Source organism: Entelurus aequoreus, linkage group LG15 (genome assembly GCF_033978785.1).
Source record: "Entelurus aequoreus isolate RoL-2023_Sb linkage group LG15, RoL_Eaeq_v1.1, whole genome shotgun sequence".
In the NCBI taxonomy this organism is placed as follows: Eukaryota; Metazoa; Chordata; class Actinopteri; order Syngnathiformes; family Syngnathidae; genus Entelurus; species Entelurus aequoreus.
The window spans coordinates 43,821,579-43,835,055 of NC_084745.1; the positions used below are offsets into that span (position 1 = coordinate 43,821,579).

At 37.4% G+C, this 13,477-nt stretch overlaps 1 protein-coding gene across 1 annotated transcript in view; it reads right to left on the bottom strand.

The window, feature by feature from the left end:
• Positions 1–1,648: 1,648 nt before the first annotated feature.
• Positions 1,649–13,477, bottom strand: part of ubr2 (ubiquitin protein ligase E3 component n-recognin 2) — an 87,849-nt gene continuing 76,020 nt past the window's right edge. The window contains exons 41-46 of the mRNA XM_062021566.1: positions 13,343–13,470; positions 11,813–11,921; positions 7,613–7,747; positions 7,364–7,534; positions 3,224–3,325; positions 1,649–3,144 (exon numbers count right to left, since the gene is read on the bottom strand). Coding sequence (XP_061877550.1) covers positions 3,003–3,144; positions 3,224–3,325; positions 7,364–7,534; positions 7,613–7,747; positions 11,813–11,921; positions 13,343–13,470 — 787 coding nt within the window. The 3' untranslated portion in view covers positions 1,649–3,002. The remainder of the gene's footprint in view (positions 3,145–3,223; positions 3,326–7,363; positions 7,535–7,612; positions 7,748–11,812; positions 11,922–13,342; positions 13,471–13,477) is intronic.

The following is a 13,477-nucleotide window of genomic DNA, read 5'->3' on the forward strand; positions in this document are numbered from 1 at the left end:
AACCGCTGCTCTCTGATCTGCGCCATGCACCTCTAAACCTTCTACTTCCCTCAAGTAGTCAATTTTAGCATTAGCCGCCTCTATTTCTGTTTTTAACTCCAAAGCCTCTCTTTTTCCCTGCACATTAACTCCTGCTCCAAGATATAATGCTTTTCCTGCAACCTTGCTGCCCTGGCTGTCAAAGCAGCCTTTTCCGCCTCAGCTCTAATCCGCAATGATGAAGAGGAATTATTGGACGACCGTCCTGAACTGAAGGACTTGACTGATGCTCCCCTGCTTGACACTATGCCTGGGTGACCAGTTAGTTCATGCCTATATAGGCTGTCCACTTCCTCTAAATTGTCCTTAAAATGACCAGTTATTAAATCACTGTCTTTAAATATATCAATGTCGTCGGGTGGAGGAGCACAGGTGTGGGTTGAGGGGTTTTCAAGATCTGATATCCATCGGGACACCTCAGCTTCAAAGGCATCTATTAGAGCAATTTTAGGCGATACCATGTTTGGTCATCAGCCCTTCGCTCGTCTGGCTCTAAACCTTCAGAATATGATCTGTGCAGAGATTTAAACTCCATTAGGAACTCATTACACTTGCTCATATTTATTTTCACTTCTTTTAAAGCCTCTGCATCCACCATCAAATTGCGCACAATGTTCATTCGCCTTATGTGTGACATTTTGCCTATTCTGGCGGCGCGCACACGAGAAGCCTCCTGCGCAATCGTCGTCATTTCCCCTCCTTCGGCTGAATTATTAGTTGACATTTTCCTCTTTTAATCAACAAAAATCCTTCACTTGGTACATCAAAAAATGTTTACACTTCCAAGTGAATATAAAGGATTCCAAAAATAGTCTTTATCCTTTTTGGGAATTAAATGTCCGTTCACGGGCCGTCGGGCGCGCGCGCGCAAGCCCGTCACCAAATGTTTGTAATGCAACTTTTAAAAATCATTACGCGGTGATCGTGGTCCCAAAAACAGAATACTCGGGAAACAAAATAAATGGTAGCTTATATAAAGCTGAGGTCTACAGACAGGTGAGGTCAAAGACTGCCCGACTGCCAATCACGCGCCCAGCGCACTCCTGCCCCTTATAGGCCTGCGTGGGAACTTTTCACCACCTGCAAAGGGTGCACACTGACATACACACATCAATCACTCCAAAATATAAAATAAACATAGATTCAAGTATGGCTCTCTATTTGGCTCCTACAGTATATATATATATACATATGTATACACATACAGTATATACACATACATATGTATATACATATATATATATATATATATACATGTGTGTATATATATATACATATATTTATACATATGTATGTGTATATACTGTATGTGTATATATATATACATACACACATACATATGTATATACATATATACACACGTGTATATATGTATACACATATATATACATACATATATAACTACATATATATATATATACATACAGATATGGATACATATATAAATATATGTATATACATATGTATATATATCTGTGTATATATATATGTATATACATATGTATAAATGTAGATATGTGTATATATATGTATATGTATGTATGCATATCTGTATGTATATATATACAATGAGATCAAGATTTAAGAAATATAGATTCAAGAAAACAAAAACATCCCCAAGTTTTTATTGTCTGCTCTTCTTCTACATTTTGTACATCCTCATCTATACAACAATTCACATATTGACAAGTGAGATGTGATCAATGCAGAGATGCTGACTCAGCAACATGCTGTGTGCTGAGGCAGCAAAACTAACAAACCAAAAATTCCCAACAACCAAAATCTGACCAAAAAATGGTGTCTTTACTCCAAAGAGTCTTGATGTTTGATAAGAAATTAGATGGACTAATATAAAAAAAAAAAGACTCTTCTTGCAGATTTGATTTAAGAATGACAAAAATAAACATGTCGGTAAAAAGATTCACTGCCAAGCAAAAACCTGAAAACATCAAAGATACACGACTGCCTGATATGATAAATGAATCATCGCTCAATTAATTCCGACCTCCATCTTTGCTACGTGACTTTTTGTTGGCAGCCTCAGTCTGGGAGGCGTCAAAGGATGTTGACATAAGCGGGTGCTTCACTCCAGGATTTCGTTGGCCCTTTTTGTGATTTTTGCGTCATTAAAAAGATTACCGGTACATTTGCAGCAGCTTTTTCCAGAACTTGCGGCAAATGTTGCAGGGTTTTGGGGCTTGAATTAACTTAGAATTTGATGAATTGATTATCAATGTTTTTAAGTGTTCCTTGTAACCTCAAAATGATCAGGAAGTGAACAAAAACTTTGGAAAATAAAAACAGTGTTGATGCCGTTAAGAGCATTTGTGAATTGTTGAGCGCAGTCTGCGGTGCAGACTTTCGTTGGTAAACGAGATCATCATCACACTTCAACATCTCTAACATGTAAATACTGCCTCTTTGCTAGGTCAGCATTGCGGAAGAAAATCAGTTAATTGTCTTACCCTGGATAAGTAAAGGTTAAATAAATATATAAATACACGTCACCTGGAGACTAAATGTTGATATACTACATTACCTAGAAGGCTTAGTGCCGTAAACAGGAACAGGAAGTATTTATTGTGCCGTTTGAACAATTAATAATAGCGATATTGTGCTCAGAAACAAATCTGATTGGCTCAAATATTTGGAAAAATTGCAAAGCTTGGACAGCGGAGATTGGTTGAATTTGTGGAAGGACTTAATGAGTCGTTAGCGGGTTCAACTGTGTTTGCTTAGTGATTGAAACGAATCATTGTAACTTTGTGTTAATTTTTACAATATGCCAGGGGCTAAAAAAAAAAGGGCCACCCTTTGGACACCCCAGACGCAGAAATGAATAATCGACTAAAGCGCTTCGTCAGCAATAAAAATCTGCTCAGTTCTTTTGCTGCTTTGATAAGATATCAGGATTCAAGTGTATATCTTGTGGCTTTGGACTCCCAAGGGAAAAAAAAAGGTCGTCACAAGTGCTGCCAGTCGATGGCGACAAGCGTCTGATTGGCCTCCTGAGCGTGCCCGATGACCTCGGCGATGCCGTGCTGACGCCACAGACGCTCGATCTTCCTGTAGCGCTCCACGCAAAGATGCAGGGGATTCCCTCGCCTGCGGGAAGAGCCGCACAAAATCACGACGTGACCGCGAGGCACGGCGCGGGCGCTAACGCTAACGGCTACACACTCACTTGAGACCCTGGTCCGTCTCGCCATAGTCGTCCAGGTATGGGGGCGGGTAGAAGCAGCCCTTGGTCTTGCCTGCCACAAACAGAACCTGACTCTCTCGGACCCTGGGACAAACACACAATTTTGTTAAATGCATTTTAAATGTAAATCCTGTAAGAGTCACAAGACAGGATGTTTGCTATCAAGTCCAGCACAAACACACGGGAGGGAATAGCTAAACAGAACGCTGTGAAGCAACAACAAAAGGCCAAAATAGATGTCATTATGTACAAGCAACCAGCAGAGGGCGCTGTTCTGCCATAACTACAACTATATTGCAACAGTGTTTCAAAGTCAGTTTTAAAGGACATGTATGTATAACCAACGTTGTATCAGTCAGTTTTAAAGGACATGTATGTAAAATCAACGTTTTATCAAAGTCAGTTTTAAAGGACATGTATGTATAATCAACTTATCAATGTCAGTTTTAAAGGACATGTATGTATAATCAACTTATCAATGTCAGTTTTAAAGGACATGTATGTATAACCAACGTTGTATCAGTCAGTTTTAAAGGACATGTATGTAAAATCAACGTTTTATCAAAGTCAGTTTTAAAGGACATGTATGTATAATCAACTTATCAATGTCAGTTTTAAAGGACATGTATGTATAACCAACGTTGTATCAGTCAGTTTTAAAGGACATGTATGTAAAATCAACGTTTTATCAAAGTCAGTTTTAAAGGACATGTATGTATAATCAACTTATCAATGTCAGTTTTAAAGGACATGTATGTATAATCAACATATCAAAGTCAGTTTTAAAGGACATGTATGTATAACCAATGTTGTATCAGTCAGTTTTAAAGGCCTACTGAAATGATTTTTTTTAATTTAAACGGGAATAGCAGATCCATTCTATGTGTCATACTTGATCATTTCGCGATATTGCCATATTTTTGCTGAAAGGATTTAGTAGAGAAAATCGACGATAAAGTTCGCAACTTTTGCTCGCTGATAAAAAAAAGCCTTGCCTGTACCGGAAGTAGCGTGACGTCACAGGAGCTAGTATTCCTCACAATTCCCCATTGTTTACAATGGAGCGAGAGAGAGATTCGGACTGAGAAAGTGATGATTACCCCATTAATTTGAGCGAGGATGAAAGATTCGTAGATGAGGAACGTTACAGTGAATGACTTGAGAGGCAGTGATGGACGTATCTTTTTTCGCTCTGACCGTAACTTAGGTACAAGCTGGCTCATTGGATTCCACACTCTCCTTTTTCTATTGTAGATCACAGATTTGTATTTTAAACCACCTCGGATACTATATCCTCTTGAAAATGAGAGTCGAGAACGCGAAATGGACATTCAGTGTCTTTTATCTCCACGACAATACATCGGCGAAATGCTTTAGCTACGAGCTAACGTGATAGCATCTTGCTTTAACTGCATATAGAAACAAAAGAAATAAACCCCTGACTGGAAGGATAGATAGAAAATCAACAATACTATTAAACCGTGGACATGTAAATACACGGTTAATGCTTTCCAGGCTGGTGAAGGTTAACAATACCTGTGCTAACGACGCCATTGAAGCTAACTTAGCAACCGCACTGCACAGAGCTATGCTAAAAACATTAGCTCTCCACCTACGCCAGCCAGCCCTCATTTGCTCATCAACACCCGTGCTCACCTGCGTTCCAGCGATCGGCAGAAGGACGAAGGACTTCACCCGATGCGTTTGGCGGCCCGGAGACGTAGGAAGTCAAGGTGAAGTCGGCGGCTAGCGCGGCTAGCGCGGCTAGCGCTCCAACAAAGTCCTCCTGGTTGTGTTGCTGTAGTCCGCTGCTAATACACTGATCCCACCTACAACTGTCTTCTTTGCAGCCTTCATTGTTCATTAAAAAAATTGCAAAAGATGTCCAGAATACTGTGGAATTATGAAATGAAAACAGAGCTTTTTGTATAGGATTCTACGGGGTACCATAACTTCCGTTACTCTGACTTCGTCACGCGCATACGTCATCATACCGCGATGTTTCAGCCGGATATTTCCCGGGAATTTTAAAATGTCACTTTATAAGTTAACCCGGCTGTATTGGCATGTGTTGCAATGTTAAGATTTCATCATTGATATATAAACTATCAGACTGCGTGGTCGGTAGTAGTGGCTTTCAGTAGGCCTTTAAAGGACATGTATGTATAATCAACTTATCAAAGTCAGTTTTAAAGGACATGTATGTATAATCAACGTTGTATCAAAGTCAGTTTTAAAGGACATGTATGTATAATCAACGTTGTATCAAAGTCAGTTTTAAAGGACATATATGTATAATCAACGTTGTATCAAAGTCAGTTTTAAAGGACATGTATGTATAATCGATGTATCAAAGTCAGTTTTAAAGGACATGTATGTATAATCAACGTTGTATCAAAGTCAGTTTTAAAGGACATGTATGTATAATCACCGTTGTATCAGTCAGTTTTAAAGGACATGTATGTATAATCAATGTATCAAAGTCACTTTTAAAGGAAACGTATGTATAATCATTGTTGCATCAAAGTCAGTTTTAAAGGACATGTATGTATAATCAATGTAACAAAGTCAGTTTTAAAGGACATGTATGTATAATCAACGTTGTATCAAAGTCAGTTTTAAAGGACATGTATGTATAATCAACTTATCAAAGTCAGTTTTAAAGGACATGTATGTACAATCAACATTGTATCAAAGTCAGTTTTAGAGGACATGTATGTATAATCAACTTATCAAAGTCAGTTTTAAAGGACATGTATGTATAATCAACGTTGTATCAAAGTCAGTTTTAAAGGACATGTATGTATAATCAACGTTGTATCAGTCAGTTTTAAAGGACATGTATGTATAATCAATGTATCAAATTCAGTTTTAAAGGACATGTATGTATAATCAACGTTGTATCAGTCAGTTTTAAAGGACATGTATGTATAATCAACTTATCAAAGTCAGTTTTAAAGGACATGTATGTATAATCAACGTTGTATCAAAGTCAGCTTTATTTTAAAGGACATGTATGTATAATCAACGTTGTATCAGTCAGTTTTAAAAGACATGTATGTATAATCAACTTTTTAAAGTCAGTTTTAAAGGACATGTATGTATAATCAACTTATCAAAGTCAGTTTTAAAGGACATGTATGTACAATCAACGTATCAGTCAGTTTTAAAGGACATGTATGTATAATCAACGTTGTATCAGTCAGTTTTAAAGGACATGTATGTATAATCAATGTATCAAAGTCAGTTTTAAAGGACATGTATGTATAATCAACTTATCAAAGTCAGTTTTAAAGGACATGTATGTATAATCAACGTTGTATCAAAGTCAGTTTTAAAGGACATGTATGTATAATCAACGTTGTATCTAAGTCAGTTTTAAAAGACATGTATGTATAATCAACGTTGTATCAATGTCAGTTTTAAAGGACATGTATGTATAATCAACTTATCGAAGTCAGTTTTAAAGGACATGTATGTAAAATCAACATTTTATCAAAGTCAGTTTTAAAGGACATGTATGTATAATCAACGTTTTATCAAAGTCAGTTTTAAAGGACATGTATGTATAATCAACACAGTATCAAAGTCAGTTTTAAAGGACATGTATGTATAATCAACGTATCAAAGTCAGTTTTAAAGGACATGTATGTATAATCAACAGTGTATCCCATGAAACCTTATACGTCTAGTCTCTTACGTGAATGAGCTAAATAATATGATTTGATATTTTACGCTAATGTTTTAATAATTTCACACACAAGTCGCTCCTGAGTATAAGTCGCACCCCCGGCCAAACTATGAAAAAAACTGACTTATAGTCCGAAAAATATGGTATATAAGAATATAATACAACATAATATATCAGTATATATTGTATACTTTATATATAATATGTAAATATTACAAAAATGTTATATTTTATATTGCTACTATGGTACATTTTTAGTCTACTTTATACCTTTTGTTTTCGCCCTCTTTTTGATCCCTTATGTGCATTATCTTTTCCATCCTTTGTAACTGAGCTACTGTGTGGAACAATTTCCCTTGTGGATCAATAAAGTTTGTCTAAGTCCAAGTCTAAGTCTAAGTGTGTCCTTAATGATGAGCTGCGTGTGGTACCTTAGGAAGAGCCCGAGACCAGCGCCGCACGTGAAGGTGTGGGCGGTGCAGGCGCCGACGTCCTCGCCGTCCACCTCGGTCTGACAGCAGTAACTCTGAGAGCACAGCATGGAACCGCACACCAGACACAGAGTGGGAGCACGCGACTTGTCTCCTCCTGAGCGGGGGCACCTGCACAGGTGGGGCGACATAGAACAGGTCTTCAACAAGATGGTGGTGCATGTCTGGCAAACTTGAGCGTGTACTGACGTGAAGCTGGATGCCTGGTTAATAAGAACGCTGTAGTCTTCAGGCAGGTCGATCAATCTGTTGGATTCTCTGGGAAATTGGACCATGAACCCGCAGCCCTCCAGTGTCTGTCTGACGGCTGGGTGAGCACACCAACTGCAACACACAAGCAGGGTTTTAATGCAGACAGCACCTGGACCTCACTGGTGGTGATTAGAGTAGAAGGTTGGGAAAATTCAGTGGGTCCCCACAACATTAGTTACAGTAGGAAGGCGGTTCATATGGCCCCATTCGTTGCGGTTTACCTGACACATGAAGCATGACGAATGGGAGGGGTGCACTATCCACTTAAGTCGCCAGACAGGAGAGTGTTGAATATCTTAAAACACAGGTGTCAAACTCAAGTCCCGGGGGCCAAATCTGGCCCGCCACATTACTTTATGTGGTCCACGAAAGCCTGGAAATAGTATGCGTTAATAAAATGCTTAGTCTTTTCTTACTAAATATATTTGTTCTTTCCCTTTTGACATTAAAAATCATGTACTGCTTGCAATTGTATATTTTAAAAAAATCAATATTATCAAAATCTAAATATTATATCATGTATTCCAAAAATATTTTTTGTTAAAATAAAGATAAATACTGTACTTAAATATCTGCTTGACTTATGATTTCAAAACAAATTATCAATCAAATTGTAGACTGTAAAATTGACAATAGATTTTATGGTTAAATTCCGCCGACTGAGTTTTTTACAGTAAAATCAACTTTGGTAATGTTTTTCCCATATACAGTAAGACACTAAAACATTTTAAAAAAGCAACAAAAAAAACTGGCAGCTCTGTTGCTTGAATTTTACTGCTAAAAAAAGTGGTTTTGTTTTTCCATTCCATTTATTCAATTTCGCCCGAATGCAGCTGAGATAGGCTCCAGCACCCCCCGCGACCCCAAAAAAGGGACAAGCGGTAGAAGATGGATGGTTGGATTGATGTAAGAAACCCACTGCTTTTACTGTAAAATTCTGGTGACTGAGCTTCCAGTTTTTAAAGTAAAATGTAAATATTTTTTTTGCATCTTATCTAATTGTTAATATATTATATATATATATATAAACATATATATTGTATATTTTACTCATTGTTAAAAGCGGCCCTCTGAGGGTAACTATAACTGTGACGTGGCCCTCGCAGTTATAGGGAGTTTACCACCCCTGTCTTAAAACGTGTTTTGTGGCAATTCCAACTTTGACCACAGAGTCAGTTTATGTAGAGTGGCGCTTTCCATCATTTTCAGCAGCCTGCATTGCAAAAATTATTAGACCCCACCCACCCTCCTTTCCGCAAGCTCCACCCAAGACTGGGGCCTTATGAATCCCTTACCTACTTCATCATCAGGGTTTCTCCAGGTTTCTACAAGTCAAATTTAAGACTTTAAGACCATATTGAAAATAATTTAAGACCATTTCACATTCATACAAACAAAAAAGTACAAAGACATTAAGGAACATCAGAGGGTCAAAATGAATTGTAAGTATATGAATTAATTCACTGCTCTTTCACATTAGAAAACAAAATGGTTAAACTACACCAGCTAATTTAAAAGATCTAACATCATAACAGCAGTTTTTCAGATTTGCCATATTAGTGTTTTCATGTAACAACAAGCAGAACATCAGCAATGGTATAGAAAAGAAAGAGACTGTTAGCATCTTTGCTAAAGCTAAATGGTTAACTTTTGCAGTGTTTTTGCGGCTGTCAGAATTGACCAAACAGATAAAAACATTGACAGTACAGTATCTAAAAACAGAGTGCAGACAGAGCGATTGTCCAAAAAGAAAGAAGGTGATTATGGCTTGTAAGCCTCAAACTGAATTTGGATGTGAATTCAAAATTTCAATGTTATCCCTAACATTGAAATGTGCTCAGCACATTTTGTATCTGGTATGTTTGAATGTGTTTATACTTTTTTTTGTGACTTTTTTGAAAACATATTGCTGACAAACAAGGACTATTTTTTATTTGTATTCGATTCTAAATAATGTAAATAATGTAAATAATTCATTGTATATACTCTGATGATTATCTTGTGTGATGACTGTATTATGAAAATAGTATATATCTGTATCATGAATCAATTTAAGTGGACCCTGACTTAAACAAGTTGAAAAACGTATTCGGGTGTTAACATTTAGTGTTCAATTGTATGGAATATGTACTTCACTGTGCAATCTAATAATAAAAGTTTCAATCAATCAATCAATCAATGAATTTGAGCATGACAAGATGACATTCGCAAATCTTCCTTTCTTTCCTAACCCCACCATAAACTGAGTGTAAACACTAAACAGACAACCTCAGTTGCTGTTCAAACTTGGAGAAAATATTAGACATGAGAAGCTGACCTGAAAATATTGGAATACATAATAGAAATAATATAAAATAATTATGTTTTTTAGGGTTTTACTGCTGTGAGTACACTACTAACACAGAGAAATGCGCACGTGCTTACTGTAAGTAGTAGTATGATTTCACTAGTAAACATCTTATATTGATCTCCTTCTGCAATAGGCGCCACTTCACCCACATAACACTTCTTTGGGGGGTTAAGTTGATCCTTGTATAGTATAGCATAGCATTTTTTGACACAGACTTATCCCAGATTTTTTACTTTTACATTATCATTCTATTCACTTTCACTGCAATGTTTACAAATGCTTCCCTCCGCAATGGTTCCACATCTAAACACACTAATACCTTTTCAATCTACCGGCTATAGGCATGCATTAAATTGATGGTTTCGGTGCCATAAATCGCTGAACTTGCACTTACACATCTTATGCAAGTAATTTGGTTTAGTTTTCTCCGCTGCTATGCTAAGCTGTAACAACACACCTACAGGACACTCACTAGCTGATGGTGCAGGATTAATTTGGATTAATTATTTTAGTTCCGTTATAATCTTCAAAAATTTAATTATTTAAAAGACTGACGTTTATGCAAATTCTTAATAAAATTAATATAAATAGATTCTTAAGACCTTTTGAAATCGTATTTAAGACCTTTTATGAGATTTTTTGAGAATTTTAGACATTAAAATTGATGGATTTAAGACCTTTTAAGACCCGGCGGATAGCCTGATCATGGAATGTATATTCTATCATCCATGTTTGTTGTCTCTCATGAAGTCTGTAGTGAGTAGTAATCAGTGATGTTGTCAAAGGAAAAATTAAACGTTGTGATGCGTTTTTTAAATTAACGCGCCGCTGTATGCTTAAAATGAGCAAAATAGGTGACTATTACATGTTATCATAAATGTTACTACATTACATATATACTTGCAGCGTATATACACTGCATTGTAAGAGGAATTTTGATCACATTTATTTACTAGTGAGAATGCATGAAAAAAATAAAAACATACAGTATGTGTGCTTGTCTTAAATAAGGATTGTGAACGATGGGCAACATTTAAATCCCCTTTAAATTGATTCAGAATTGTTTTAAATAACAATCCCTAATCGGATCTGAATTGATTTATTTAAAGTTAGTTAAAACATATATAGTTGAAAAAACAGAAACAATGTGTTTGTTATCCACATAGCCTACAGCGGATGTGAATGATGCAATTTCCTGCGTGTAAACCATGTGACTTGTGGAATATTCCACATTTTCCAGAGGGGTGTGAATTTTAACTAAATGAATGGTTTAAAAACAAAACTTAAAAGTATAGTTGGGATCAGCAGTAACACAGATGTAAAATATATCAACATTTCTGAAGGATTTAAATGATTTGATTTCACTGTAGAGTTAGATTTTAGGAAGTGGGTACATGCAACAAATGCTATTTTCCCAGTGTTATTTGAGTTCATCTTTTAAATTGTATTGATTAAAAGTGCAATCAGTTAATTTTATTGTGCATTATACATTTTGTTTTGTAGGGATGCAAATAGCACTGATATGGTGGAATGTCAATAAGATGCCCTTGTTCGCACTCTGCAGGGAGCGCAGGTTTGCACTTGACCAACATTTTGGCCAGAATGTGCTTTGTAATCTGATTATTTCTAGTTTGTCTGGACCTACAATGCACTGTTTTTTTAGCGCATTTGATAACACTAATTACATGTCATGAAAATCAAAGCCTTTGCATTTTCTGTATGCAGTCTTTGTAGAGAAACGTCTGTACAGTCCTGCTTGAGAGGCTGATGCAGATATGAAGTGTTACCTGTGTATGAGTGGTTCCAGCACGGCTTGTTGGCTCTGGTAGATCTGAAGCAGGTTGGAGGGCAGATTGAGGTAGCTACACACGGCCTCCCATTGGCCAGGTCCTGCACCTGCACAATAATATAAGGGTTCTGGTTTATTTGGAACATGCATACAAGGTTACATTGTTGTACACAGCATGTATTCACAGTCTTACAATTTAACATGTCTGAAGAGGGCAAAAGAGGAAGAAGCAAATCTTATTTATTCCGACCTCTTCTCAGTTGTACAGCATTTATTAATGCATTCATTTGTTCACTTCCCACGTTTGGATTTATACCACTGACGTTTTGTTTGTTTTATTTTTTAGTGTATATATCCCAAACTGTTGCATGTTCGTACATTGAGTTTGTTGCTTAATCCCTTCCATAATTTCATATTTAATAATATCATAATGTGAGTGTGAATGTTGTCTGTCTATCAGTGTTGGCCCTGCGATGAGGTGGCGACTTGTCCAGGGTGTACCCCGCCTTCCGCCCGAATGCAGCTGAGATAGGCTCCAGCACCCCCCGCCGCCCCAAAAGGGACAAGCAGTAGAAAATGGATTGAAGGATACTAATATGCTAAAGCAAGCAAGTCGACTATGACGTCGACTTAGGCTCACTTTTTAGTACAGTAATAGGGTAGTGAACACGATTGACTGTGACTTGATGAGTTGGTCAATAGATGGGTTGTCAATATAAGACGGACTGACTTAAAGGGGTCACGTTATGATTTTTTTCTCCATTTAAAAGTGAAGTTCATTATATTTATATAGCGCTTTTCTCTAGTAACTCAAAGCACTTTACATAGTGAAAGCCATTATCTAAGTTACATTTGAACAAGTGTGGGTGGCACTGGGAACAGGTGGGTAAAGTATCTTGCTCAAGGACACAACGGGAGTGACCGGTATGGCGGAAGCGGGGATCGAACCTGGAAGCCTCAAGTTGCTGGCACGACCGATCTACCAACCGAACCTTTTCCTTCTCATCAGAATGCGCCGTTTTGTGGACAGTCCTTTTTACACGACTCCACTTTGGTCAGCTATGTTGTAGTTTTGAGCGCTTCAACGTGGTGTCTGCTGACAGATATAAGTTCGAACTATACGCTACTTTGTATGAGAAATGGCAACAGCGGAGGATGCATGTGCATGTACGAGCCAGTCTGCCCCACAACAAGAGGATAGGGAAAAAGAAGGAGCTTATTGACTACAGTGTCGGACTACAATGGCGGCCTCGAGCAAAGCTCTTCTGGTAAACCTCTACCAGTTATGGATCATCTGCTGACGTCACCAATAGGAAAAACATCACAAATTGTGCAAATTCCGATTGGCTCGTTTGGAGGAAGAATGAAGGAAGGCGAGATGTTTTAAAAATATCTCTCCATGGTTTGAGTTTACATTTTCGGGACTTATGCAAATCCCAAACACACAAAAACAGGTACTGATACTAAAAAGTTGGTTTTGCATAATAAGCGGGTTCCAATACATTATGTTACTATTGTAACTACTTACCTTGTAGGTCAGCTGGTGGCGCTGTAGAGTTCAGGTAATGAAAAAAAAGAGCGGCAGATCTGAGGAACGGGAAGACGCCAGCCTTAACACAATGCCATAGTTGCCAAGAAGCCACGTCAGGTAAAATGCTAAAAA